The sequence below is a fragment of the Peromyscus californicus genome, unplaced genomic scaffold (genome assembly GCF_007827085.1).
Source record: "Peromyscus californicus insignis strain IS unplaced genomic scaffold, ASM782708v3 Scaffold_8__1_contigs__length_139910024, whole genome shotgun sequence".
In the NCBI taxonomy this organism is placed as follows: Eukaryota; Metazoa; Chordata; class Mammalia; order Rodentia; family Cricetidae; genus Peromyscus; species Peromyscus californicus.
The window spans coordinates 2,198,350-2,225,715 of record NW_026294606.1 but is presented as its reverse complement, the minus strand read 5'-3'; the positions used below and the strand labels follow the sequence as shown (position 1 = coordinate 2,225,715).

General features: G+C 41.6%; 1 protein-coding gene and 1 pseudogene across 11 annotated transcripts in view; both read left to right on the top strand.

Moving 5' to 3' along the window:
• The window catches only part of Aopep (aminopeptidase O (putative)), a 348,639-nt gene that overhangs the window by 18,543 nt on the left and 302,730 nt on the right, over positions 1-27,366 (top strand). For all 11 annotated transcript variants that reach the window (XR_008215920.1, XR_008215923.1, XR_008215921.1 and 8 more), the window contains exon 2: positions 21,702-22,599. Coding sequence is in view for 7 of the 11 variants with exons in the window: in XM_052729075.1 (XP_052585035.1) it covers positions 21,803-22,599 (797 nt within the window). In the remaining 4 variants the exon portion in view is untranslated. The remainder of the gene's footprint in view (positions 1-21,701; positions 22,600-27,366) is intronic.
• Positions 15,665-17,401, top strand: LOC128104244 (proteasome subunit alpha type-3-like; annotated as a pseudogene).

The following is a 27,366-nucleotide window of genomic DNA, read 5'->3' as shown; positions in this document are numbered from 1 at the left end:
AAGACATGTGTGTTTCACCAGAAATCTGGAAGCTACCGAGTTTGAGGGTACAATAGGATATTCCTGGGGCACCCTTAGTAAAGTCTCTGGTGCTGTACCCCCTTGAGTGCTGGGATTATGGGTGTGTGATGCTGTGCCTGGCTCCTAAGTGTTAAAGTGGGATGAGAGTTAATGGAGGGTCAGTGCCCATCTCCTCACCTTCCTTCCCCCTTTAGGGTCCTGAGACCGGCCCTTGGTTCTCTTTACTGCTGCTGTGGCCAGTGTGAGCTGCAGTTTGGTTTTCTATGTGACTTTCCATCAGGCAGGTATGTCCTGGACACCTTAGGATACCATGCAGTGGAGGATGTAGGTATAGTGGGTAAGAAAGAACATTCTGGAGTCTGGTGCTTAACTCAGATTCTCATAATCCTGGGCCTGTGTACCCAAGCACCCACTTTCCTCTTACCCATGAAGTGGGGCTAGTGAAAATACTAGGGACTTCAGAAGATAGGGAATGTGTTGGAAGCACCCTAAGTACTCTGTAAATATCATTTTTTTTCCTTGTAAGCAGACTATCTCTAATGGGTGGTTTCCCTGACCTTTCCTAGATTTGGTCTTTTTCTTTTTTCCATAGGTTCACTTTGTGTCTTAACTGATAAATTAAATCATCTATCTCTGGATAAGGGGGAGTTGGCTGCAAATGTTGTGCATTTGGCAAAATGACAAAGGCTCCAGGAAGGACAAGGCAAAGTTGCTGCAAGAGGCGTGCCTATCGCCACGTTCTGTGGACAGGCCTTTAACCAGTTCCACTCCAGTGATAATTTTCTAATTTTAAAACATAGATATTTTATGTGTAACATTAGAAACTGTGGTGGTTTGAAAGAAAGGAAATGGCACTATTAGGAGTTGTGGCCTTGCTGGAGGAAGTGTGTCACTGTGGGGGTGGGCTTTGGGGTCTCTTTTACTCAAGCTTCCCTCAGTGTGACAGTTAGTTGACTTCCTGTTGCCTTCAAGATGTAGCCCTCTCAGCTCCAGCACCATGTCTGTCTGCATGTTGCCATGCTCCCCACCTTGATGATAATGAACTGAACCTCTGAAACTGTAAGCAAGCCACTTCAATTAAATGTTTTCCTTTATAAGAGCTGCTGTGGTCATGGTATCTCTTCACAGCAACAAAAACCCAAACTAAGACAGAAACCCAGGGTCACAGCTGATAATGCCGTGAAATAAATAGACCAATGTTTGTCCAGGCACATCTAAAAAGTTAGAGGCTGCAGTTGAGTGATTGATCAACCTCTGCAGCAGGCGTAGGTCTTGACAATGGAGTGGAAGAGTGAAGTCTCCTTTCCTCTGTAACTGTAGGGAGCTCTCCTCACAGGAGTCTTTTCTGATCACCCCAATGTAATCCAGTTTAAGTAGCATACTACAGAACTGAAATGTGCTCTGCTTCATGCACATGATTACAATCAAAGGGATTGAAAATTGATAGACAGTATTTACAGCCTGATCTCTGCAACCCACTACTGCTGATACCATGAGCACAATCACACCAGGCAAAGAGGAATGGTCCTTGTAAATAGGTGTGATCAGGGTAGTCAGGGAAAACACTGATATCAAAAAGTCCGAAACCCATCCTGACGTGTCGTGTCATGGTTCAGCAGAATTTAGGGTCAGTTTGTGCTAGTGGGAGTGAAACACAATTGGTTTTGGTGTTGACATCCCAGACCTCTTCCCTTGCCCTTGACTGACTGTCATGTTGAGGTCAAGCCTACTTGAGGGTGATCCACTTTCCTTACCCTGGCAGTCTTGACTCTGCCAGGCTCCTGCTTCATCCTAGTGTGCACTTTCTGAAATTTCCAGGACAGTTAAAGCTCTGCTTTGTTTCCACCTCTTCCTTTTTTTGCAGCTACGTCACAATAGGGTCTTTCTCGCAAGGTTGCTGACGCAGGCAGTTCCGCCTGTGCTTCCTGAAAGCGGTGAGTTTGACGAGAGAGTCAGCACGGCTCTTAGGGGTCGGTTTAGAGACTGGTTGAGGAGTTGACAGCTACCACATGCGGTAATCCTGCAAAGTGCTACATGTTTTTATTTATGGTTAAGGGAATAAAATAAAATCCCCCTTTGACTACATTACCTGCATTATTTACTCAGTGATAAATGGAATTGCCTCATGGGTCTGAGTTCTGCAATGAAAGACTCTTTTGTAGTTATACACATGTGGGGGTGTGGTTGGAGTTATAGCTCCAGGGAGAATTTAAATTCCGAATATCCGGGTAACTTTGTACACACAGTTTTCTGTTGTTCAACACTATATTTTATAAGAAGTAAAAGAAAATAAGGAGCAAGGGGGAAAAGCTTAGGGTTCTAGTACTAGAACCCAAATAAATCAAGTGAAAGCAGCCTGCATGCAAAGGTTAAAATTGTCTCAGAGTTGATGACTGTTCTTGTGTCCAACGATTTCTGCAGTTTCTAAACACTTCAGCTTTAACTCACCGACTCTCCAAGGACACCAGTGAGTAGCACCCCCATCCTGGGGGACAGGGAAGTGAGCTGCCAAGTTCCAAGGGCTGGAAAGCTGGGAGCCACCTCTGTCTTTAAGAGATGGTTCTTCACCAGGCCACTTCATCGTAGCCAGTGTTCATGAGACTTCTCAGAGGAAGAAGGAGATATATATATATATATATATATATATATATATATATATATATATATATATTTTGGAGGGAGCATTAGTCTTATACTGTATTTGTTTTAAATTAATAGGAAATTTCTATTTTGAATAAAGTAAAAATTAATTCAGTCTCCACTTGTACTCAGTCTTAATGATTATCAGGAAAGGGCTGCCATCTTGACAAGTACAGTTGGCAGTATAAGATTTAAGACAGGTATACTTGAGGGAAGCTTGCCTCTTTATTTAGTGCTTAAAAGCTTGAGCCGGGCGGTGGTGGCGCACGCCTTTAATCCCAGCACTCGGGAGGCAGAGGCAGGCGGATCTCTGTGAGTTCGAGGCCAGCCTGAACTACCAAGTGAGTTCCAGGAAAGGCGCAAAGCTACACAGAGAAATCCTGTCTCGAAAAACCAAAAAAAAAAAAAAAAAAAAAAAAAAAAAAAAAAAAGCTAGACTAGCCCCTATTTCTGAGGCCTTATGTGTGAGAAGTCAGTCTCGAATGCATCAGGCTCCTTGTGAGGGCTGTTTCATTCTTGTTCTGTATGCTTTTAAGATTTCTCTCTGTCTCTCTCTCTGTCTCTGTCTCTCTGTCTCTGTCTCTCTCTCTCTCTCTCTTTCTCTCTCTCTCTTGCAGTTTGACAGTGATGTAGTTTGGTTGGCTTCCTTTAGATTTATCATGCTTGCAATTATCAGATTCTTTGGTCTTTAATTTTATGTTTCACCTAATTTGGAATATTTCAATCTTTTTGGGACAAGGACTTCCTGCTCTGGAAGGCTGGCACTGAGCTGCCATCTTACCTTCTTAGTGTCCTGATTACTGACATGCACCACCACGATGGCCACAATTTTAAAGATAAATGGTTACTTCTGAAATATGTGTACGTTTATCAAAAAGTTACAAGATAGTGAAGGGAATTCTGACATAGTCATCCATCACCAGCTCCCCAAAGCGTTCTTGTGTAATATATATTTGTTAAATTTAAACTGTTGTCTTTGTATAAGCTTTTAACTATAGTATTTCTATTAATGTCCTTTTGGTTTTTTTTTCTGTCTTAGCACATTTTACATCAGACTGGAACTGTTCAGAGCCCTGATGGTGTTGTTCAGTACCGGCTAGGTTTTTTAGGATGTCCGTGAATGTGAACATGTATGGTATTTTCTCATGATCAGAGAGTTGTGGTTTGGGTGTGATAACAAGAATGCAGGTCAGATTCAGCAGGTCTGAGAAAGGAGCTAACCCACAGTTACGTCACCCTTCAGAACGAGCTGCTTCAGGTAAGAGAGACGACTGACAGCAAGCCCCGTGGGTTGAGCCTTGAAGTAGGGGAGCTGCTGGGAGGAAGACAGCGTACAGAGACAGCAGAGGGAGGCCTCAAAGTGAGGGAGAACCCTTTCCTCAAAACTTTGAGAGGATCTCCATCAGGAGAGGCTGCCACTATGTCATAACATACATAACAGATCCTGAAGGGAGGAACAAGCTCTCTGCTTTTCCCTCAGAAAACCTAGAGAACAAGGGGGGTTTCTGACTTTTGTTTCTAAAGTGTGGCAGGAAGTTTCACACCACATAATTTAGTCTGGTTTAGCCTACATGCTGGGGGATCAGGTACTAGGTAGAAGTATAAACTTATCCTGCAGTAGCAAGTCCTGGGGGCTGTAGCTGGGCTTGTTCACAGTTGAATGTGGGAGAAAGAGAACTGCTGAAGACCAGAGAGAGGCTGCAGTGGGTTGTTGCCTGGTCTCTGAGAGGGAGAAAGGCAACCTGAGGGTCTACTATCCAATGCAAAGTGCCCTTCTCACTGCATGCTATTAGCGTGTGGAGTGATGACTGATACTTAGTGATGCTGGTACTGAACTTGACAGTGTGAAGATTTCTGGGTTTCTCTACTGAGAACAGCATTTTCCCTTTTCTGTTTCCTATTATTTGCTAAGGCTACTGTAAGACAGCATATTCACCCATGCAGTCAACCTCATTATTATACGAGAATAGACTCATAGGTGGCATTTCCATTCTTTGGGTTCTAACTCAATATCACCATTGCTTACTTTATGCTCTCCCTGGTCCAGCCTTTAGGAGCTCTTCAGGTTGGCTCCTGCCCCTTCGAGACCCTCCTTTTTTCTTCCCCCTGGGAGAATCTGTGGTGGCTAGTCTTGGTTGTCATTTGACTTCATTTAGAGTCAACTGACATCCTCCAGGCTCGTCTTATATTTTCTCTGCCCTGTCCTATAAGCTTCTATTTATCTGAGGAGCCTGGTCCCTTTCACTTGAAAGTAGTATTTGAAGCTGGATCTAGGAGCTGGTTGTATTTGCTTGCCATGGCTTCTTACAGTGCCATGGCACTCTCGTTTTGTTTTACTAGGTCTTTTTAGATTCAGATTTTGTTGATATTTAACCTTTGATTTTTTTTTTTATCCCAAAGGTACCTGGGGTGCTGTGTTCATTTCTTTCAACTTTTTTTTTCTGTTTTTCAGGTTGAATACTACCTATGTGACTGTTTACCTCTTCTTACTCTTTCCTTTGAATCTCTAAGCTATTAAAAAAAAATCTAGTATATTTTCATTTCGTGTGTATTATTCTTCAGTTCTAAAATTTCTTTTGGTAGGGAGCAGTGGAAGTACTGATTGGATGTATATTGTTGATATAGGCACAAACATGACAAGGACCAGGACCTCAGACACATGGGAAATGGTCTTTCTCCATAGATGAGTCAGGCTCGAAGCTGGCACATAGCTTTTTTCCTCTGGTACAAGTCTGATTCTTTACAGACGATTGACCAATGTGGGCAAAAGCTAGCAATTACAGCTTCTTCAGCCTGAGACTGATCACCTACAGAGACCTCCTGCTAGACTAAGCCCTCCCCACTGTGCTGACTGTGCTGTTTGTCCTAGAGTCCATTCTTGGATTCTTTATCCAGTAAATGTTGCAAGATTTAATGTAAGTTTTAGCTGCTCAGCCCAGCACCAGTTAGGTAAAACTTGCTCTTGGGAGAAGGAATTTGGACTGTGAGACCCAGCGTCATTCTCTTAAGTGTCAGCTTCCTGCAGTCTTTACTGCTTTTCTTACCTTGATTCCTGTGCTTGATGCTGTTGCTCTTGAGAATTTGTAAATGCTAATAGTGAAGGGTTAGTCTGATAGGAGTCGGTACTCCCTTTCATTAATGGGAGAACAGTATTGGACAAATGCAAAACCAAGGCAGTGTTGTGCTGTGAAGGCCTTACAAGAGGAAATTGTCACAGTTGGTCACCTGGTACACAAGAAACCAAAGTTGAGTTACATAAAGCCCAAAGTCATGAAAAGGTCGTGACCCCTATACTCAGTGGAGAAGGAAATTTATTCTTTTCTAGTAAAGAGTTGAGGGAATTTGCTGTCTACCTGAGGCTGGCTGTACATGAGCAGAGTTCTTAAGTCTCCAGACTGAGATAGTCTCAGAGAAGTGAAATACAAGTCCTCATTCACATAGGCTAAATGACACAGAAGAGCATCATAAGGAAAACACAGCAGATGTGTATAAAGACAGGCACAACAATAGCAAATGTCAGCAAAAAGAGGTGTTAGAATATGACAGAGCATTGTGTCTGGAGTGCTAAGTGGAAATGGTGTCAGCCTCAGAATCTGTATCATCATTTAATAAGGATTCAGTTAAGACCTTACCCACACAGGTGCTGAAAGAGTTCCCAAAAGGCTCCTTGTTAAGGTTTCTATTGCTCTGAAGAGACACCATGACCATGGCAACTTTTATAAAGGAAAAACATTTCATTGGAGTGACTTACATTTTCAGAGGTTTAGTTCATTATCATCATGGTGCGACATGCTGGCATGCAGGCAGACATGGTGCTGGAGAAGGGGCTAATATCCTATATCTTGACCCACAGGCAACAGGAAGTGGCATCAGGTACTGGGTGTGACTTGAGCATATATGATACCTCAAAGCCCACCTCTTCATGACTTCCTCCAACAAGGCCATACCCACTCCATTGAAGCCACACCTCCCAATAGTGCCACTCCCTATGAACTTATAGGAGCCAATTACATTCAAACTACCACACTCCTCCTGACTTAAAGACATGGGAAATGGAGCAGATGATATTTTCCTAAAATGGTTCCAGTTATGTCTTCCATCTCCCTGTGTTTCTCCGTAGTTGTAAGTTTTCTCTGGTCTCGCCCAGTCCGCAGTCCTGCAGCCGCTTATAAAATGATTACTCAGAGGCTTATATTAATTACCAATTGCATGGCATATGGCAGGCTTCTTGCTAGCTAGCTCTTATAAGTTAAATTAACCCACTTCTATTAATCTATGTTTAGCCACATGTTCTGTGGCTTTACCTGCGTCCCATTACATGTTGCTCTTTGGGCAGCAGGCTGGCATCTCTCTAGACTCTGCCTTTCTCTTTCCTGTCTCTCTCCTTTCCCTCCTGCCTCTAAGCTGCCTTGCCATAGGCCAAACGATTTTATTTATCAACCAATGGGAACAAGATATATTCACAGCATACAGAAACACATCCCACAGCATTCCTCTGTCTTTTACCATGTCTGCATCAAGAGGTTAAAGTCAGTTCCTCTCTCCTTAAATCTGTATTGGCCTTTGATTCTTCTCTCAAAATGATGTCTGGAACCCCAGAACTGGGAGTGGAGACAGGTGGATCCTGCCTGTGACTGGCAGCCAGTCTAACTGATATGGTGATCTCTGGGTTGACAGAACCTATCTGAAAAAAAAAAGGGATGGAGGGCTGCGTAGAGGAGCTCAGTGATTAGGAGCACTTGCTGCACAATCATGGGGACTGGAGTTCAGATTCCCAGCACCCATAGAAGAAGCTGGGCGTGTTATTCCAGCTCTGTGGGATCTGATGCCCTTTTCTGGCCATTGTGTATGCACAGGCATGTGCACATGCCCACACATATGTACACACACACACAGTATCTGAGTTAGGGTTACTATCGCTATGATAAAACACCATGAGTGAAGCAACTTTGGGGAGGAAAGTGTTTATTTGGCTTACACTTCCACATCACTGTCTATCATTGAAGGAAGTCAGGACAGGAACTCAAACAGGGCAGAAACCTGGAAGCAGGAGCTGATGCAGAGGCCATGGAAGAGTGCTGCTTACTTGTAGCTAGTTTCTCTGGTCCTGCCTGGCCCACAGTCAGGACAGATCTCTCTAACCCACCAGTCCCGCAGTGGCTCAGACCCAACCAAGTAAACACAGAGACTTATATTGCTTACAAACTATATGACCGTGGCAGGCTTCTTGCTAACTGTTCTTATATCTTAAATTAACCCATTTCTGTTAATCTATACTTTGCCATGTGGCTCTTGGCTTACTGGTACCTTACATCTCTCTTGTCATGACAGCGGCTGGCAGCATCCCCTCTGCCTTCCCGTTCTCTCAGTTCTCCTCTCTGTTAGTCCCGCCTATACTTCCTGCCTGGCTACTGGACAATCAGTGTTTTATTTATCAATCAATCATCCACAGCACTTACTGGCTTGTTCTTCATGGCTTGCTCAACCTGTTTCTTATAGTACCCAGGACCACCAGCCCAGGGATGGCACCTCGCACAATGATCTTGGCCTTCCCTATCACTTATTAAGAAAATGCCCTCCAGGCTTGCCTACAGCCTGATCTTACGGAGGCGTTTTCTCAATTGAGGTTCCCTCCTCTCAGATGACTTTTGCTTCTGTAAAGTTGACACAAAATTATCCAGCACACATAGAAACACAAACATAAAAGTAAAGTTGAATGTGGTAGAAGAAGATGTTTAACATTTACCTCTGACTTCCATATCTGCATGCATGGGCAACTGCACCTGTACCTGTGTGTTCTCCCTCTCTCCCTCCCTCCCTCTCTCCCTCCCCCCCCCCACCCCCGCACTAGAGTAAGGAGAAGTGATAACCATACTGACTTAAAGGTCATGCTGTGCTTGTGGGTTGTTTGGGATGCTTGTTCTGGGTACCCCTGGCTGCAATAGGAGACACCTATGTGAGATAGTTGTTGTGTAGCCTTCCTGGTCATCAGCCCCTCCAAACAGGTGTGTCCTCTGAGCACCACTGCACGACACGATAGAGGGGTTGTGGAGGAATGGCCCTGCTGGCTACAACTCCAGTTCCTCAGCTACAGGGTAGGATGAGATAGTTAGTATCCAAAGCTACAAAGTTAGTTTGCCCTGCAACAACTAGAACAGCATTGAACACAGAAGGGAAGAGAAGGATGGATGAGTCAGTTATTGGAAGGAAGCAGGTGAGCAAACATACTTGTTCAAATAAATACTGGCCTGAAAATGTTGGATGGGGGCCATGGAAAGCAGTCTGACACCAACCTTCAGCAGCAGGTGTGGAGTGAGGAAGAGAAGCGAATGATTGAACTTTCGGAGGTCCTTGTGTTGTTTCGAAGGCTGCTAGAGATTGACTTTGAGTAGGAATTTTAAGGAAAAGAAAATAGATTGTCTAACTTATCTGTACAGGGGAAAACAAGAATGCAGGAAAAAAATTTAAAAACATACAAGTATAATCTTGGAGCAAAAAAAAGCATTATAAATAGAAAACCCAAAATAGGTTGGTTGACATCTGTACCATGGTATCTGCAACCATGATAAGTATAAAAAGAATGAATTATTATCATTAAAAATAGTAATGTTTTTAAAATTTAAGCCAAATTTTAAGAGGCAGTCTAGATGAAACAACCCAGAGTGCAAAGTAAAACTAAAGGGACAGAAAAGCAAACTGAAGAAAGTAGGTGTGGCAAGGAATGTCAACAAGTGTGAGTGTGCAACGGCAGGTGTGCACTGCTCACTGTAGGTCTCTGAATTGGTGAAAATGTTGTGAGATTCAAAGAGTGACAAGTTGAAGAGTGCAGAGCTGGACTGTAGATTATCTGCATGGGGACAGCGACAGCAATGGGAACAGACTGTGTTCAAGGCACTTTTCATTCTGTTCTACTTTTGGGCTTCGAGAATGGGGTTAGCTGTGCACTTAAGGCTAGCCTAGAGCTAGAGTCATAGCTCAAGTTGGTCTAGCTTTGTCCATTTCTTGCCTCAGCCTCCTGGATACTGGTACATTACAGACATGTACCACCACAACTGGCCAACTTGTGTGTATTCCAAAACTACTGAGTGAAATAAGCTGCAGAGTATTAAAACATCCTACTTCTAGACACAGAGTGGTGTGGATGGACTTAGAATAAGCTTCTTTCTGACTGAAATTATTTCATTAAATTTCACAGCATTTGGCTGTCTTCCTGTGATTATATGTATCTAAGGAATTGTGCCCAGAAAGTATCTTTCCGCTAGTGAACGATCAGTTTTTAAGAACATTTGCTGGTTCATTTTCTTTCTTTCTTTCTTTCTTTCTTTCTTTCTTTCTTTCTTTCTTTCTTTCTTTCTTTTTCTTTCTTTCTTTCTTTCTTTCTTTCTTTCTTTCTTTCTTTCTTTCTTTCTGTCTCTCTCTCTTTCTTTCTTTTACATTTTTTATTGAAAATAAATGTTTTCTCACATAATATATCCTGATTATGATTTCCCTTTCCTCTGCTACTTCCAGTTCCTCTCCACCTCTCCACCCATCTGGATCCACTCCCTTTCTGTCTCTCATTAGAAAACAAACAGGCTTCCAAGGTATAATGATAAAATAAAACATAATAAGATAAAACAAAAACTACCACATCAAAATTAGACAAAACAAACAGAAGGAAAACAGCCCAAGAGAAGGCATAAAAATTAGAGACTCACTTGTTTGCACACTCATAAATACAATAAAAGCACAAAACACTAAACTGGAAACTAGAAATATATACACGAGGACCTGGTACAGACCAATGCAGGCTCTGTGCATGCTGCTCAGGTTTCTTTGAGCTCATGTGAGTTTTCATCATGTTGGTTTAGAAGGCCTTGTTTTCTTGATGTCCTCCATCTCCTCTGGCTCTTACACTCTTTTTTGCCTCCTTATCTTCAGGATTCCCTGAGCCCTGAAGTGGGGATTTTATAGAGATATCCAGTTGAGGGCTAAGTGTTCCAAGGTCTCTCACTCTGTGTGTAATGCCTGGCTGTGGGTTTCTGTGTTTGTTCCCATCTGCTGCAGGAGGAAGCTTCTCTGATGATGACTGAGCAAAGAATTGATCTATGAGTATAGCAGAATGTCTGTAGGAATCATCTTATTGCTACTTTTTTTTTTTTTTTAAAGAACAGTAGAATTTGGTTTTATCTAGGTCCCCAGGCTATCTAGTCTCAGGTTCTTGGTCACCCAAGCAGTGTTGGATATGAATTCCATTTTGTGGAGTGGTTGTTGATTACTCCCATAAGCTTTATGCCACCATTGTCCTAGCATATCTTGCAGGCAGAACAGCATTATAGATCAAAGGCTTTGTGTCTGGGTCTTCAATTTGTCTGCTGTTTGTTTTTGTGCCAGTGCCATGCTATTTTTATTACTATAGCTCTGTAGTATAAATTAGGGATAATGATGCCACCCACAGTTCTTTTATTATTCAGGATTGTTTAGCTGTCCTGGGTTTTTCGGTATTTCCATATGGAACTGAAAATTGTCCTTTCTGTGAAGAATTGTGTTGGAATTTTAATGAGGATTGCACTGAATTTGTAGATCACTTTTGGTAGAATGGACACTTTTACTATGTTAATCCTACTGATCCATGAGCATAGGAGATCTTTCCATTTTCTGATGTCTTCTCCAATTTCTTTCTTCAGTGTCTTAAAATTTTTTAGCATATAAGTATTTCACTTGTTTGGTTAGAATTACACCAAAGATACTTTATATTATTTGAGACTACTGTAAAAGGTCTTATTTCCCTGGTTTCTTCCTCAGTCCATTTGTCATTTGTATAAGGAGGGCTACCGATTTTTTATGAGTTAATTTTGTATCCAGCTACCTTTCTGAAAGTGTTTATCAGCTGGAGTTTCCTGGTGGAATTTTTAGGGTCACATATACACTGCCATATCATCTGCAAATAAAGATATTTTGACTTCTTCCTTTCCAATTTTTATCCCCTTGATATCCTTCATTTATCTTACTGTTCTAGCTAAGACTTCAAGTACTATATTGACTCAACCTGGACAGAGTGGACAACCTTGTCTTGTTCCTTATTTTAGAGGAATGCTTTGAGTTTCTCTCCTTTTAATTTGATGTTGGCTGTAAGCTTGCTGTATATCGCTTTTATTACATTTAGGTATGGCCCTTGTATCCCTGATCACTCCAGGACTTTTATCGTGAAGGGGTGTTGGATTTTGTTTAAAACTTTTTCTTCAACTAATAAGATGATGATGTGGTTTTTGCCTTTCAGTTTTATATAGTGGATTACATTTATTAATTTACATATATTGAACCATCCCTGAATCTCTGGGAAGAAGCTTATTTGATCATGATGGATAATCTTTTTGGTATGTTCTTGGATATTCTGTTTGAAAGTATTTTACTGAGAATTTTTGCATGTATGATCATAAGGAAAATTGGTATTTCTTTGTTGGTTCTTAATGTGGTTTGGGTATCTGGTTAACTGTGGCCTCATAAAATAAATTGGGCAATACTTCTTCTGTTTCCATTTTGTAAAATAATTTGAGGAGTACTGGCATTAACTCATATTTGGGATTCTGGTAGAATTCTGTGCCACAACCATCTGTCTCTGCACTTTCGTCGTTTGGGAGTTTTTTTAGTGACTGCTGCTATTTACCCGCGGTTATATAGGTCTTTTTGAATTGCTCACCTGAACTTTGGTAAGTGGTACCTATGGAGAAAATGATCCATTTCTTTTAGATTTTCCAATTTGGTAGAGTACAGGGTTTTAAAGTATATTCTTATGATTCTCTGGATTTTCTCTGTGTCTGTTATGCCCCCTTTTTCATTTCTAATTTTGTTTATTTGGATATTCTCTCTACATTTTTTCATTAATTTGGCAAAGGGTTTGCCGATCTGACTGGTGTTCTCAAAGAACCAACTCTTTTGTTTCATTGATTCTTTGTATTGTTTTGTTTCTCTTTGATTGAGTTCATCCCTGAGCTTGATTATTTCTTACCATCTACTCCTTTTTGGTGTTATTTCTTCTTTTTGTTCTAGAGATTTCAGATGTGCTGTTAAGTTACTAGTATGAGATTCCTCCTGGTTTTGGTTTGTTTAATGTAGGCACTTAGAGCTATGGACAGCTACCTTCACTGTGTCCCATGAGTTTGGATAAGTTGTGTACTTATTTTCATTCAATTCCAGAAAGTCTTTAATTCTTTCTCAATTTCTGTCTTGACCCATTTTTTTTCTTTAGTGGTGAGTTGTTTAGTTTTCATGAGTTTATACACTTTGTGTAGTTTTTGTTGACATCCAGCTTTAATCTGTGGTGGTCACATAGAATGCAGGGTGTTATTTCAATTTTGTTGTATCTGTTGAGACTTGCTTTGTGTTAGAGTATGTGGTCAGTTTTGGAGAAGGTTCCAACTAGGTGCTTATATTCTTTTTTATTTTTGTAAAATGTTCTATAAATATCGATTAGGTCCATTTGGTTTATAACATCAATTAACTCCAGCATTCCTCTGTTTACTTTTTGTCTGGATAACCTGTCTTTTGGTGAGAGTGGGATATTGAAGTCTCCCACTATCAGTGTATGAGAGTCAATGTGTAATTTAAGCTGTAATACTGTTTCATTAAAGAACTTGGGTGCCTTTGTATTTGGTGCATAGATGTTAAGAATTGTAATGTTGAGCTGGGCATGGTGGCACACAGCTTTAATCCCAGCACTTGGTAGGCAGAGACAGGTTTATCTCTAAGTTTGAGAACAGCCTGGTCCATGTAGTGAGTTTTAAGACAGGGTTACATAGAAAGATCCTGTCTTTAAAAAAGGGAAAAAAATTGCAATGTCCTCTTGGTGGCTTTTTCCTTTGAGTATGTAGTTCCCTTCTATGTCTTCTGATTAGCTTTGGTCTGGAGTCTATTTTGTCAGATATTAAGGTGGTTACATCAGCTTGCTTCTTAGGTCCATTTGCTTGGAATATCTTTTTCTATGTTTTTACCCTGAGGTGATGACTATACTTGATGTTAAGGTGTGTTTTTGGATGCAGCAGAATAATGGATCCCGTTTTTGTATCCATTCTGTTAGTCTGTGTCTTTTTATTGGGGAATTGAGTCCATTGATGTTGAGAGTTATCAATGATCAGTGTTTGTTGATTCCTGTGATTTTATTGTGATGTGTGTGTATGTGTGTGTGTGTGTGTGTGTGTGTGTGCACATTGCCACAGCCCATGTGTAGAGGTCAGAGGATAAATTCCAGGAGTGAGTTCTTGCCTTTTACATTGTTGAGGCAGAGTGTCTCTGTATTTTGCAGTATATTTCAGTTTAACTGACCCTTGAGCTTTGGGGTGATTTTCTTGTTTCCACTTCTCATTTCAGAAATTTTCAGATTACAGATGTGTCTTACTGCATCCAGCTTTTTACATGCGTTCTATGGGTTAAACTTGGGTCATCAGGATCATTCCCCTCTGTTGATTTGCTTGTCTGGGATTATTTATTCCCTGTGTTCTCTTGGGTGTGGTTAGCCGTTTCAGGTTGGAGTTGCCCTCCTGTGCCTTCTGTGGGGCTGGATTTGTAGACAGATGCTGCTTAAGTTTGGTTTGTCATTGGAATGTCTTATTCTCCCCATTCGTTGGGATTCAAAGTCTTGCTCGGTGGTGTAGTAGTCGGGGCTGGCATCTGTGGTCTCTTAGAGTCTGTAGCACATCTGTCCAGACTCTTCTGGCTTTTAGAGTCTCCACTGAGAAGTCATGTGTTATTCTAATATGTCTGCCTTCATGTTACTTGATCTTTTTCCTTTGCAGCTTTTAATATTCTTCTTTGTTCTGCATGTTTAGTGTTTTGATTATTATGTGCTGAAGGTACTTCCTTTTCTGGTCAAGCCTATTTGGTGTTCTATATGCTTCTTTGTACCTTGATAGCCATCTCCTTTTTAGGTTAGGGAAATTTTCTTCTATGATTTTTCTAAAAATATTTTCTGGGTCTGGAGAGATGGCTCAGTGATTAAGAGCACCTGACTGCTCTTCCAGAAGTTCCGAGTTCAATTCCCAGCAACCAAATGGTGGCTTACAATCATCTGTAATGGGATCAGATGCCTTATTCTGGTGTATACATAAAATACATGAATAAATAAATCTCTAAAAACTTTCTGTACCTTTGGCCTGGTTTCTTCTCCTTCCTCTATTCCTATTAGTCTTAGATGTGGTCTTTTCTTAATGTTCCAGATTTCCTGGATGTTTTTTGCCAGGAATTTTTTAGATTCAACATTTTCTTTGACCAAGGTATCCATTTCTTCTATTGTGTCCTCAGTGCCTGAGATTCTCTCATGCATCTCTTGTATTCTGCTGGTGAGGCATGCTTCTGAGGTTCCTGTTCAAGTTCCTAAATTTTCCATTTCCAGATTTCCTTCAGTTTAGGTTTTCTTTATTGATTATATTTCCACTTTCAGGTCTAGAACTGTTTTATTCATTTTTCCTTTCATTGTTTGTTTGTGTTTTCATAGATTTCTTCAGTTTATTCATTTACTTTTTAAGGACCTCTATCTTATTCATAAAGGCTGTTTTAAGATCTTTTTCTTATGCTTCAGCTATGTTGCGGTACTCAGGGCCTGCTGTGGGAGAGTTACTGAGCTCTAGTGGAGACATAATGTCCTGGCTGTTACTTACTGTGCTTTTATGCTGGCGTCAAGGCATCTGGGTTTGGGGAAATGGTAGTTCTGGGTGCTGATATCTTGTCTTTGTTGGGTGTGTGTTTTGTTCTTCAGTTTCTGCTGCCCTCTCTGGTTCTTATGAGGGTGTGGTACTGTGTATTGCCTGGTGGGAAATTCATCTGGGATTCTGATAGGTATGGCCACTGGAGGTTCCAGGTAAAATGTGTTTCTAGGTTTGGGGAGATAACACTTAGGAATGAGGGTGGCCTAGGAGGCAGGGCACTGAGGGGGTCAGGAGGGTGGAAAGCAGGGTGTTCTACCAGGATCTGCTTAGTCCCCTGGGAATGGGGAGCAGAATATGGAGAGGCCACAGCAGAAGGTCTGCTATAGAGCTGGGGATGCAAATGGGGAATTGGATTTGGAGAAGAGGGATGGGTGAAGATCTCCAGTTAGTCTGCCTGTTTCTCTGTCAGAGTGGTCTGTGTGTTCCCAGGGAGTGCTTCCTGGAATCATGGTCTGGGATAAAGCGAAGAGTTGGGAGAGAGAGGTAGAAGAGGAAGATCTGTGTGGTCAACTGGATGTGAGGGTGGAAAGTTGGGAGGCCCCAGCAGGTGATCTGCTGCAGAGCTGGGAGTGAGACTGGGGGATTGAATTTGGAGGAACCAGGGTGAGAGGTGAAGATCTGAAGTTAGACTACCTGCTTCCCTGGCTGGAGTCATGTTTGCTGAATCTTAAAGAATAAACACGTCAATTTTAGGTTTGGAAACTCTCTGCAGCTTTCCGGGTCAGCACCATGAGCTACATTGGTACCAACTATGACCTGTCAGCCTTTATGTTCTATGGTGGTATTGTGTTCCCCAAAATATTGTGCACCCTAATAAACTTATCTGGGGTCAGAGAACAGAACAGCCACCAGACACAGAGGCTAGAAATTGGTGGCACTCACACCTTTAATCCTAGCATTCCAGAGGCAGAAATCCCTCTGGATCTCTGTGAGTTCAAGGCCACACTGGAAACAGCCAGGCATGGTGACACACGCCTTTAATCCCAGGGAGTGATGGCAGATAGCAGAAAGGTATGTAAGGTGTGAAGACCAGGAACTAGAAACATTTGGCTGGTTAAGCTTTTGGGCTTTGAGCAGCAGTTCAGCTGAGATTCATTCTGGATGAGGACTCAGAGGCTTCCTGTCTGAGGAAACAGGATCAGCTGAGGAATTGGCAAAGTGAGATAGCTGTGGCTTGTTCTGCTTCTCTGATCTACCAGCATTCACCCCAATAACTGACCTCAGGTTTGATTTTATTAATAAGACCTTCTAAGATTCCTGCTAAATCTCTCCTGATGGAAGAGTTTTTCAAGCTGAATATGCTACAGAGGCTGTGGAAAACAGTAGTACAACTATTGAGATCAGATGTAAAGATGGTGTTGTGTTTGAGGTAGAAAAATTAGTTCTTTCTAAACTTTATGAAGAAGGCTCCAATAAATGACTTTTTAATGTTGATTGACATGTTGGAATGGCAGTTTCAAGTCTGTTGGCAGATGTTCATTCTGTAGCAAACATAGCAAGAGAAGAAGTGTCCATCTTTAGATCTAACTTTGACTACAACACTCCTCTAAAACATCTTGCAGACAGAGTGGCCATGTACATACGTGCTTGTACGCTCTACAGTGCTGTTAGACCTCTGGGCTGCAGGTTCATGTCAAGGTCTTACAGTGATTATGATGGTGCACAGCTGTATATGATTGACCCATCAGGTGTTTGATATGGTTATTGGGACTGTGCCGTTGGCAAAGCCAGGTAAGCTGCAAAGACAGAAATAGAAAAGCTTCAGATGAAAGAAATGACTTGCTGTGATGTAGTTAAATAAGTTGCAAAAATAATTTATATAGTGCATGATGAAGTTCAGGTTAAATCTTTTGAACTAGAGCTCAGCTTGGTTGGTAAACTAATTAAATGAAAACATGAAATTGTCCCAAAAGATATAAGTGAGGAAGCAGAGAAACAGGCTGAGGACTCTTTGAAGGAAGAAGAGGAATCAGATGATGACAGTATGTAACATTTTCTTCCCCCTCTCTTCTGGTTTATTTATGTGATGGCTCCATATGACTAGCACCATGGATCATATATACCCACTGACCAATTTTTATTAAATTTTTGTCTTACAAAAAAAAGGTGAAGAGCAAACATGCCAAGGTAAGATAAAGCTGCCTTCCTCCGAGAGCTGGTAACTTGCAGAGTTAAAGCTAGAGCTGCCCTGCTTGTGTGCAGAAGAGTGAACAGAATCAGAAATTCCTCTTTTCACCCCAAGTCGATTGCAAGTGGGGAAAAAAAAGATGTGACATGAAGGAGGCGTAGGTGTTTTGTAAGAAAACATGATTAGACCAGAGGAAGGTGTTTGTCAGACAATGACTTGTACCTGACTTTATAATTTATACAAACCATTCCTGTTTTCTAAGTAACTATGTGTTAAAGTCATAAGTGCCTCCAGTATCAGCTTCATAGGTGTGTATGGAGAACCTAGAGTAGATAGTACTTTCCATTTAACATGACCGTGAACCTGAAGTGAACCGTCAGCCCCAAGGTATATATAGCACAGGAAATGTAAAGGCCACAAGAACTATACACATCACTCTGTAGCTTGGAAGGAACATGGAGTGATTTTTCCATGGAGGGTGGGGATGTGTCTAAGGATGCTGTTTCAGACTACACTGAAGGGAGCAGGGCAGCCTCTTTTCCGATGTATAGCTGTATTAGCTGTGCATGAATCCTCTGAGATGAATGTTTAAGCATTGGAACCCAAAGCATGCATGCTTCAGAGGCTGCAGTGGGTAGCCAAGATGTACAGTTAGGTAACCAGATGAACAGTTAGTTTTGATAGGGAGAGAGGCTTTTCCATGTTGTATCTTATGACAGCAAGTGGAAAATGCTTCAGTGAGGCAGACCAGCACTTAAAATCAGAACACAGCGATAGCCAAAAGTGCCGGAGTCAGCAGACTTCTTAGAAATATGGTTACCATTTGCTGAGAAAGCCTTTCATGGTGACCACAGACATGCGTGCGTTTGCAACCACAGTCAGTTCATTTTTTCCCCTAAACGTGGGACCATGACCTCGATTGACGCCAGTGAGAGCTGTGTACTTCCAGAGAAGGGAGATTTAGTTTATGCACAAATCCAACACAAGTAGGAAATAGGTAATGGAGCACCAAGGTGCAATAGGCATGTAAGCCTATGTAAATCACACTCAGTTCAGGTGACAGTGCTGTCTGTTACCTCCTGGGAGTGGCTTTAAATACTTTCCTCCCTGGGGCGGGGGAGGACAAAAGAAAAAAAGACCACAAGAGGAACTAACTACTAGTCTGCGGATTGAAAAAGACAGGTGAGGGTGTGCAGAGGCTTAGAGTGATATTTAGTGATTTGGACAGTACAGATGAGGCACATGTGACCTAGAGGGAAGTATTAGCAGGCGGAAAAGTTCATCCCTCATAAACAGAAGAGAAATGGCCGACTTTTGTGCAAAGTGCTGTACCTCTCTGAGTCTTGTAGTCTACAGTTTTAAAATGACATCTAGATTGAGTGTGCCCAAAGAATTTTTTTTTAGTTTTAACGTTCAGTGAAGTAAAGACAGGTTAAATTAGCAAACAGAACTGGAGATGTAGTCAGTGGTGGTAGTGTGTCAATTCCTAGGTTTGAACCCCAGAACTGTGTACATCAATATAGGCAACAGGGCTAGGGGTAGCTCATTTATGAAGAGAGAGGCACTCAGAGTGTTCTAATGTCAGGAACAGGAGGGAATTATTGAGAAAGAAATATTGGCAAGAGAAAAATACCAAAGGAAATAAGGGTCTAAGTGTAGTAAAGTAAGATGCTGATTGCTAGTCTGTCATTTCCTTCCTTGTGGGAAGAGACACTTGGCTGTAACTTCTTAGGGAGATGGACAGCATTGCATGACACAGTTTGGCATGTTTTGCTCAGTTCTCTTTGGCTTAGGGCAGCAGTCCTGGCCACAGAATGTTCTCTGCTCTTCCAACCTTACATCCTGGCTGGAGGAAGTGACCACCTCTTCTGGGAGCTCTGACCTGTTCCAGCATTGGCCAATGGTCATGTGGGTGCATTTCATTTGGAATACATTTTCCTTTGACTCCTTCAGTAAGCCACACTCCAAGTTCAGCTTTTACCAGAAATAGTGCTGGAAGTTTAGTATCCCCTATAATTCTCAGCGTGATTGGAATTTTTATGCAAAAGTTCCCCAAAGTTGGGTTCAAAGCGGACAGTGGTCCCTTTATTGAGAAGAATATTGTTCCCTCTGCATTAGGAAGAGGCGTGAATTACAGAGACCTGGAGGTTCTTTGAATTATGACTACGTTTCAAAGAGTCATGATCATCTCAGCAGAGTAGGGGCTCAAGTAGTCAGCTAAGAGTGAGTCATCAGGTGAAGGACTGGAGAGGTTAGCAGGCGGGACTCGGCGTGGCATCCATAGAGAAAGTACTGGAGAGTCTGCTGCAGAAAACTGAAGGCTTGTCAGGCCAGTGACAAATACACAAGCATGTGAGGCTCACACCAAACTAGTGAGAGGCAGACACCAGCTATGGTAGCATTTGAAGACTGTGGCGGGAGCCCAGGGCCAGACTGGACAGCACAGAGACCCAACTTCTCAAAAACTTTAGAAGCATCCATGGTTGGCCACCAGAAAACTACCTCTTGGTATTGACAGTGATGGTTTTGATAGCCAGCCTGACAGAATGGGGCTCTGAGGTAGCTGCCCAGCATTATTCTTTGCCACCATGGACACCAGTAATAAAAAATGGCTTTGTAGGTCATAGTGTACTCTCAGTTATACAGTTTCAAAAATAAATGTGAGAGTCTATTGGAGTCAACTAATGAGTAGCTTTGTCTCTGTGCCAATAAATGCTAAACTGTCTCTTCAGTTATGATAGTTTAGGCATTGTTCTTTCTATGTGTCTGTGTCCCTCCCTACTTCTCTCTCTTCCTCCCTCCATACCCCACCCCCACCCTGTGTGTTTTCAAAGATTTTTTTTTTAAGTTTAAGCATACAATGGCATGATGGTTTATTCCTATGATCCCAGCACTCAGGAGACAGAGGCAGGAGAATTGCTGGAAGTTTGAGGCCAGCCTGGACTACATAGAAAGTTCTAGGTTGCCTACAGTGTATATGAGACCCTACCCCAAAAGCCAAAAGAGAGAGAGAGAGAGAGAGAGAGAGAGAGAGAGAGAGAGAGAGAGAGAGAGAGAAAGAAAAAAAGAAAGAAAGAAAGAAAGAAAGAAAGAAAGAAAGAAAGAAAGAAAGAAAGAAAAAAAGTCCAATCAACAAAATAGTATACACAGTATGTGTTAACTGCTCCAGATACCAGCAGGATAAGCTTTCACAGCAATTTCCCATTAGTGGATGCAGGTGATAGCTATAGCCAAGTTTATTATTTGTAAATGATAAGTTCAGTGGAGATTGTGCAGAAAGTAAAGTTTACAAAGAAATACCTCTAGGTTGTTTTAAAATACAAAAGTTTAAATATTCTCCTCTCTCATTGTGTTTTATTTATTTTCATTTTTTAGTAAAAGAAAAGCATCATATGCTAAAAGAAATCAGGTACATGTCAGGGTCTGAAATGATTCAAATAATTCTCCCTTTAGCTGTATTGCTATCATGTAAGAATACATTTTGATTCAGAACTTTTCTGAAGAACTTGTACATTATATTGCAACATCTGCTTCTGCATTTTAATTTCTCTCCTTCCTTTTATAGATATTTGCATACTTTTTTCCAAATGAGACCTTTTGTTTGCCACAAGAAAGCTATTACCCAGAATGTTAATGGGTTTTCAGCTATTAAGATGTAATGTATACCTTGAGTATTTAACTATAAATTTGAAAAGTCTCCATGAACAATCTCAAAGGAATACTCAGAATGCACTCCTGGTAAATTGGCTCATTTTCCTGTAATTTACTGGAAGTGCTGATAGGAGAGCAGTCCTAATGTGAAAAGTACATTAATCCCTGGAGTTATATTGTGTGGATTAAATTATTACTCTCAAAGAATACAATGTATGAGGCCATTTAGCCCTCATTCACACTTGTTATTTAGAATCACAGTAGAAAAACAACCACTTACCTTTTGATGCACAAAATTAGAATTGATATAGTAAATATCTTTTAAAACAAGAGGCCGTAATAGTTGCAGTTTTACATAAGGATTGCTCTTTTCTGAAACAAGGGCTGTGTCCCTTAGTAACTTAGAGGTCAATAATGTAGTTTCTTTCCTGTCAGTCAGAAGGATGAGCCTTTCTTCTCCCCTGAGCATCTGCCACCTTGGGGATTGCTAGGTAAGATGGCCAGCATGCAGGATCCACAGCTGCAGGGACATTCAGGGTCTCATTTGGAATTTCATCTAACCGTATTTTTCTCTTTACCAGGAAACTGAAAGTTGTGGAAACATAACTTGTGATTCTGAATGATAGAGGAGATAGGAAGCCACAGCTGAGATTGAGCAAAGCCACCAACTGCAGACTGCACCATGGACATAAAGCTGGACCCTTCCCGGGACGATCTGCCTCTCATGGCCAACACCAGCCACATGCTTGTGAAGCACTATGTACTGGATTTGGATGTGGATTTTGGAAGTAGAGTCATTGAGGGTACTATAGTTCTTTTCTTTGGAGATGGAAACAGATTTAAAAAACAGACGAGTTCCACCCAGAAAACCTTCCAGACGGAGTCAGAGGAAGACTGCACATTTGGGACAGCTGAACCCTGCGATGTTCCTGAGGTGGATGCAAGTACCTATTCACCTCAGGTGGGGTATAGTGAATTTGCAGTCTGTGGTAAAGGTGATCAAGATGCCTTCAATAACGATGGTAACCATGACAACCAGGAACATGATTCTGAGATCTCTAGCTCAAAGTACTGCTGTGACACAGAGAATCATGGGAGAAAGGATTTCTTGCTAGTGTTGGACTGCTGTGATTTATCTGTGCTAAAGGTAGAAGAGGTGGACGTGGCTGCTGTGCCAGGACTTGAGAGATTTACAAAGGCTCCCAAGCTTACAACTACTCCTGAGAAGCTCAGGCGTGAGATTGTCCGTGACCTTGTGGCTCTGCCTGCAGATGGTTGGAGGGAGCAGTTAGACTGCTACACTCGCTGCAGCCAGGCTCCTGGCTGTGGGGAGCTCTTCTTTGACACTGACAATTGGAGCTTACAGATCAGGAAGACAGGGGCTCAGACAGCTGCTGACTTTCCTCATGCCATCAGGATACGGTATAAAACTAAACCCGAGGGGCAGTCAGTGACTTGGACCTCAGACCAGAGTGGCAGGTAGGTTATCCAAGTGCTTCTCTGCCCCTAATCTCATGCACTTCAGGGGTGCTCTATAAGAAGAGACTAAGTCTGTGGGGGGCTTCTGCTTGTTTCATAGCTTTACCCAGACAGACTCAGAGCCAGACCGCAGGTAAATCCTGCAGCATGCTGAACTGTTGTCAAGATCACCTCCTGTAAATTAGGATGGAGAGATTCTGTGATCCAGTTCCAGCATTTCTGAGTTAGGAGCTTGAAATGTTAGCTTGCTGCTGAAGTGCTGAGCCTGGCTGTTGGTTGGGATCACTGGTGGGGACTTCTAGGGCTGCTGATGGGATAGTGCATCTCTGAGCAAGTACTTTCTCAGAACAGCCTCAGATCCCACTGCTCTGAGGCTGGATGGGTGTGAAGCTCGGCCAGCCATGCTGTGTGACTTTCTCACTGTACCTGACTCAGCAGCTACAGATGTCATTTGATGTGAACCTCCAATGCCCTGGAGGGCTACTTCTGGGGATTAAAGTGGTCAGACCTGCTGAACTGCACACTGGTTTCTTGGGATGTGGCTCTTCGTCTCTGGGACCAAAAAATACCCGATTCTTAGGAGTCAGGAGAGTTGCTGCCTGGCATAGGCAGTCCCTTGACCTTGTCTTACTGACTTTTTAGAATATGAAAATTTCTAAATCAAACTTTATTGCTTTTGCAAGTCAGCCTGGCAAATCATTGACGAGGTAGATAGAGGCTTGCTCATCTGTTAGCTGCTGTTGAGAGCATTCACTTAGAACGTTGGCCCCTCTGATGGAAGTGGTGGTCTCTGGCAATTGCTTGCATCTCTTCCTCACTCTCCTCCCCAAATCCTTTTAGATTTGCTTTGAAAGTACCACTTTAACATTGAGCTCTAATTAGCCTGTCGGTTGCCTATAATCTTCCCTCTTGCTCTGGTTTCCAGGCCTCTCAGAGGGAGTTTGCTTTCTGCCTCAGAGTTTGAGGAAGCCTTTGGGAAAAATTGCAGGGTTGCTACAGAGTTACAAGAATATAAAAGCATAGTGATTATTTGTAGTGTACCTTACTGGGCATTCTTTGGAGACTGTGAAGGAGCAGGTGTTTTTACGGTAGCTTCAAAGTTTTTGGAATCACTGAAGATTTTCACCAAGGTTAACCATATAATACTATTGAATATTTAAGTAGGAATTTATAGTTTTTATGCTCCCAGTTGTTTCACTGTTGAGCTAAAATAGTGAGAAAGAAGTAACTACTGACAGTTGGAAGGTATGTCATTGGCCTCAAACATGGCCTTCTATCCTAATTGCTAACTACTAAGACAGATTTGAATCCATTACATGCAGAAGTCCTGATTTCCCTGGAGAAAGGTTAACAAAGAATTCCCTCTTGATGTCTCCATTTGGCATGATTCAGTAAAACACATGGTTGAATTATTTGTGGAGTCATAAAAGGATACAAAGTGTCAATTTTAGAATGAAATCCCAGAAAGCTGTTCTTTCTCTCACTTTCCTTTTTGGGGGCAAGACTTTGTGAGACTTTGATTAGAGTCAAGATACCCTTCCATGGATAGCCACAAATCTCAAAACTCTTCCATGTTCCTAAGAATACGATGCTAGGTGTGGTGGCTTCATGCCTGCAATCCCAGGGGCATGCAGAAGTGAAGACAGGAGGATTATCAAAAGTTCAAGGTTAGATTGGGCTACAGAATGAGACCCTGATTCAAATAAATTACATAAACAGGCCTAAATGCATCCAGGTGACTGTCTAGAAACTTAAGAACTTTCAGTTGACTTTTGTTTGATAGTAAGTAAGTATATGAAGTCATAACCATTTTGGAGGTTACACCATCCCAGCATGGAAAGTAAAATGTAGCAATGATGTGACGCAACCTCCCTAGAGAATGTGGAAAAGGTGTCACCTGACCTAGCTTTGCTTTTGTTTTCTTTTATACGCATGCATGTGTTTGTGCTGTGCATGCATGTTCACATGCATGCGCACACACGTGGAAGCCAGCAGTTGACATCGTGTGGTGTCTTTCTCAATCATTCTCTGCTTTATGTATTGAGACAGAATATCTTCCTTGAATTTGGAGCTCACTGATTCAACTATTGTAACTGGCTTGCCCTATGAATGCCCTGGTCTGAATTTATGTGGGTACTTGGGAGTCAAGCTCAGTTCCTCACCCATGGGCAGCAGGTGCTTTGTCCACTGAGCCATCTCCCTAACCCCTGTCTTTCTTTTGCAGTACTAGGGATCAAATCCAGAGCCTGAGTATGCTACATAGTGAGACTATCTCAAGCAAAATGTAGTATGGTAACTTGTATGTACTGGCTCACAGTGTGATCTTGTAATTGCTTCTAAGGCAGGATTATGAGTTGGAGACCAGCTTGAACTACATACCAAAACAATAACAATAATAATACAATGAAAATATTCCCACTAGAAAAGGAATATTCAGGGAAATCTAAGTGAAGCCTGCCATATCATGCTCACTGAGTGTGACAGACACAGCAGGTGACTGTACAAGGGAAAGGAGGCATGCGGGGGGGTTGGGGGTGTGGGAGGGATGGGAACTTCTTATCTGTAAATATACTTAAAACCTAAACTGTTACAAAAATTAAGTCAATTTAAACCATAGCTGCAAACTTCAGAAGAGGTCACCTTCACTCAGCCCTGAAGCCCCTTCTTGTAAGATTGCCCTCCCACTTTTACTAAGTGACTTTGTTTTCTGGAGGAAATTAAAAACTGCCTGTGAAAGAGAGAGAGATTTTTCCTTTGGGGAATTGTCACTAGTTTGTCTGCTATTATTCTGGTTCTAAAAGAAATTTGCTGGAAGTGGGGTTTGCCACTTAGGGGTTGTGCAAGGTCTTGAACCTAAATGCCTTTTCTTGCCTGTGTCCTAGGATGTTGAATTGCAGGTGACATTTCAGAGTGACTGATAGCATGGATCCTTTTACATAACAGTTGGATGGCACACATCTTAGACTGATGTCTACTTTATGTGCTGTGTGTGTGACTTTCAAAATGACTTGATGAGAGAAGAATGGACAAAAATGTGTACAGGTGGCCTTTCAAAGCTAGAGAGAAGTGGGGACGTAACTTTTTTATTCTAGGTCCTCAAGACACCAAAGAAACTGTAGAAGTGGAAATCTACTCGAAGAGCATGTGCTTTCTTCTTTTTCATTGCATTTCTTGAAGTTTTTCAATTCCACTAAATAAAATGTTGTTTAAAAGTAAGGCGTCCCCTCTGGTAAGCCTCCCTTCCCGCTGATGATCATGATGGTAGTTGAGAAAGCAGCCAGCTGCTCCAGGAAGTCTGGCTTTATTAGCTGATGATGTCACTGAATGAGAGTTGAGTGGAGGAGATGTTGAGTTCAACATAGAAAATATTTTTCAAAACCATGATTTGGGGAAATAAATAACCTGGGAAAATAAATATTAGACTTTCAGCTTTCCTATAGCATTTGTGGTGTTTCTTTGTTTCAGAAAAGGCCAGGATGAAGCTGGTAAGCACTAACTTTTCTGGCATATTCTTTCAGCTGTTGGACCAAGGACAGTGTACACTACTCATGTTTCTAGGTTAACATCACAGCCAGATGTTATATATATATATATATATATATATATATATATATATATATATATATATATATATATATACCGCCTCCCCCACTGAATTAACTTTATTGATTTATAGCTCACTACATAAGAAATCTTTAGCCGGGCGATGGTGGTGCACGCCTTTAATCCCAGCACTCGGGAGGCAGAGCCAGGCGGATCTCTGTGTTCGAGGCCAGCCTGGGCTACAGAGTGAGTTCCAGGACAGGCACCAAGCTACACAGAGAAACCCTGTCTTGAAAAACAAAACAAAACAAAAAGAAAGAAATCTTTAAAAAGAATGAGTAGACTTTTTTTTTCCCCTTTTCTATTTTAATAAAAAGGAAAAAAAAAGAAAAAGGTTATAACTAACAAAAGAAAAACTATATACAAAAGTACAATGACTATATACAATATATACAAGTAATAAATGTCTAAACAATGTCTAGTCCATTTGTATTTGACAAATTCAGAGAAAATAATTTCATTATCTATCCTATTTTGTTAAGTCCAAAATGTATCTAATTCACTTTCTATCCTAATTAATCTTCAACTATAACTAACTAACCTTCAACTATAACTAACTAATCTTCAACTCCCTCAGAGACGTGATAGATTCAATGCCAATGAATTCCACAGTTAAACTCAGAGCATTTTGTAAATCCAATGTGATTGATTAATAATTCCAATGTTCAATATTATCTTCAGTACAAATAAAGATTATACCTTACCCCCAAAAAAAAAAAATAAAAAATAAAACCTCATATTAGAAATCCAAAGGTGGATTTGGAGCTGGGGAAACTGGACCTCTTTGATCCTCCTCCCAATGTGTCTACATTGAATAAACGACTATCCTTTTCTTTCAAAAAAAAAAAAAAAAAAAAAAAAAAAAAAAAGAATGAGTAGAAGAGCTCAGATTCTGTTTATTTAAATGTCTTTATTTAATATTCATACATGCATGTAATGAGTCTGGATCAAGATCCAGCTTCCATCCCCCTTCAGTTCCTCCCTATTTCCCTCCACCACCTTCCCTCCCGGTGTCAGGTGTTCTCACTCCCTCCTCCCTCCTCTCCTTCCTCTCCCCCTCTCTCCTCCTTCTCCCTCTCCCCCTCTCCCCCTCCTCCCTCTCTCTCCACCTGTATGTGTGTGGGTATGGTTGTATGGGTGTGGAGGGGGCATCCAGTGGAGCCC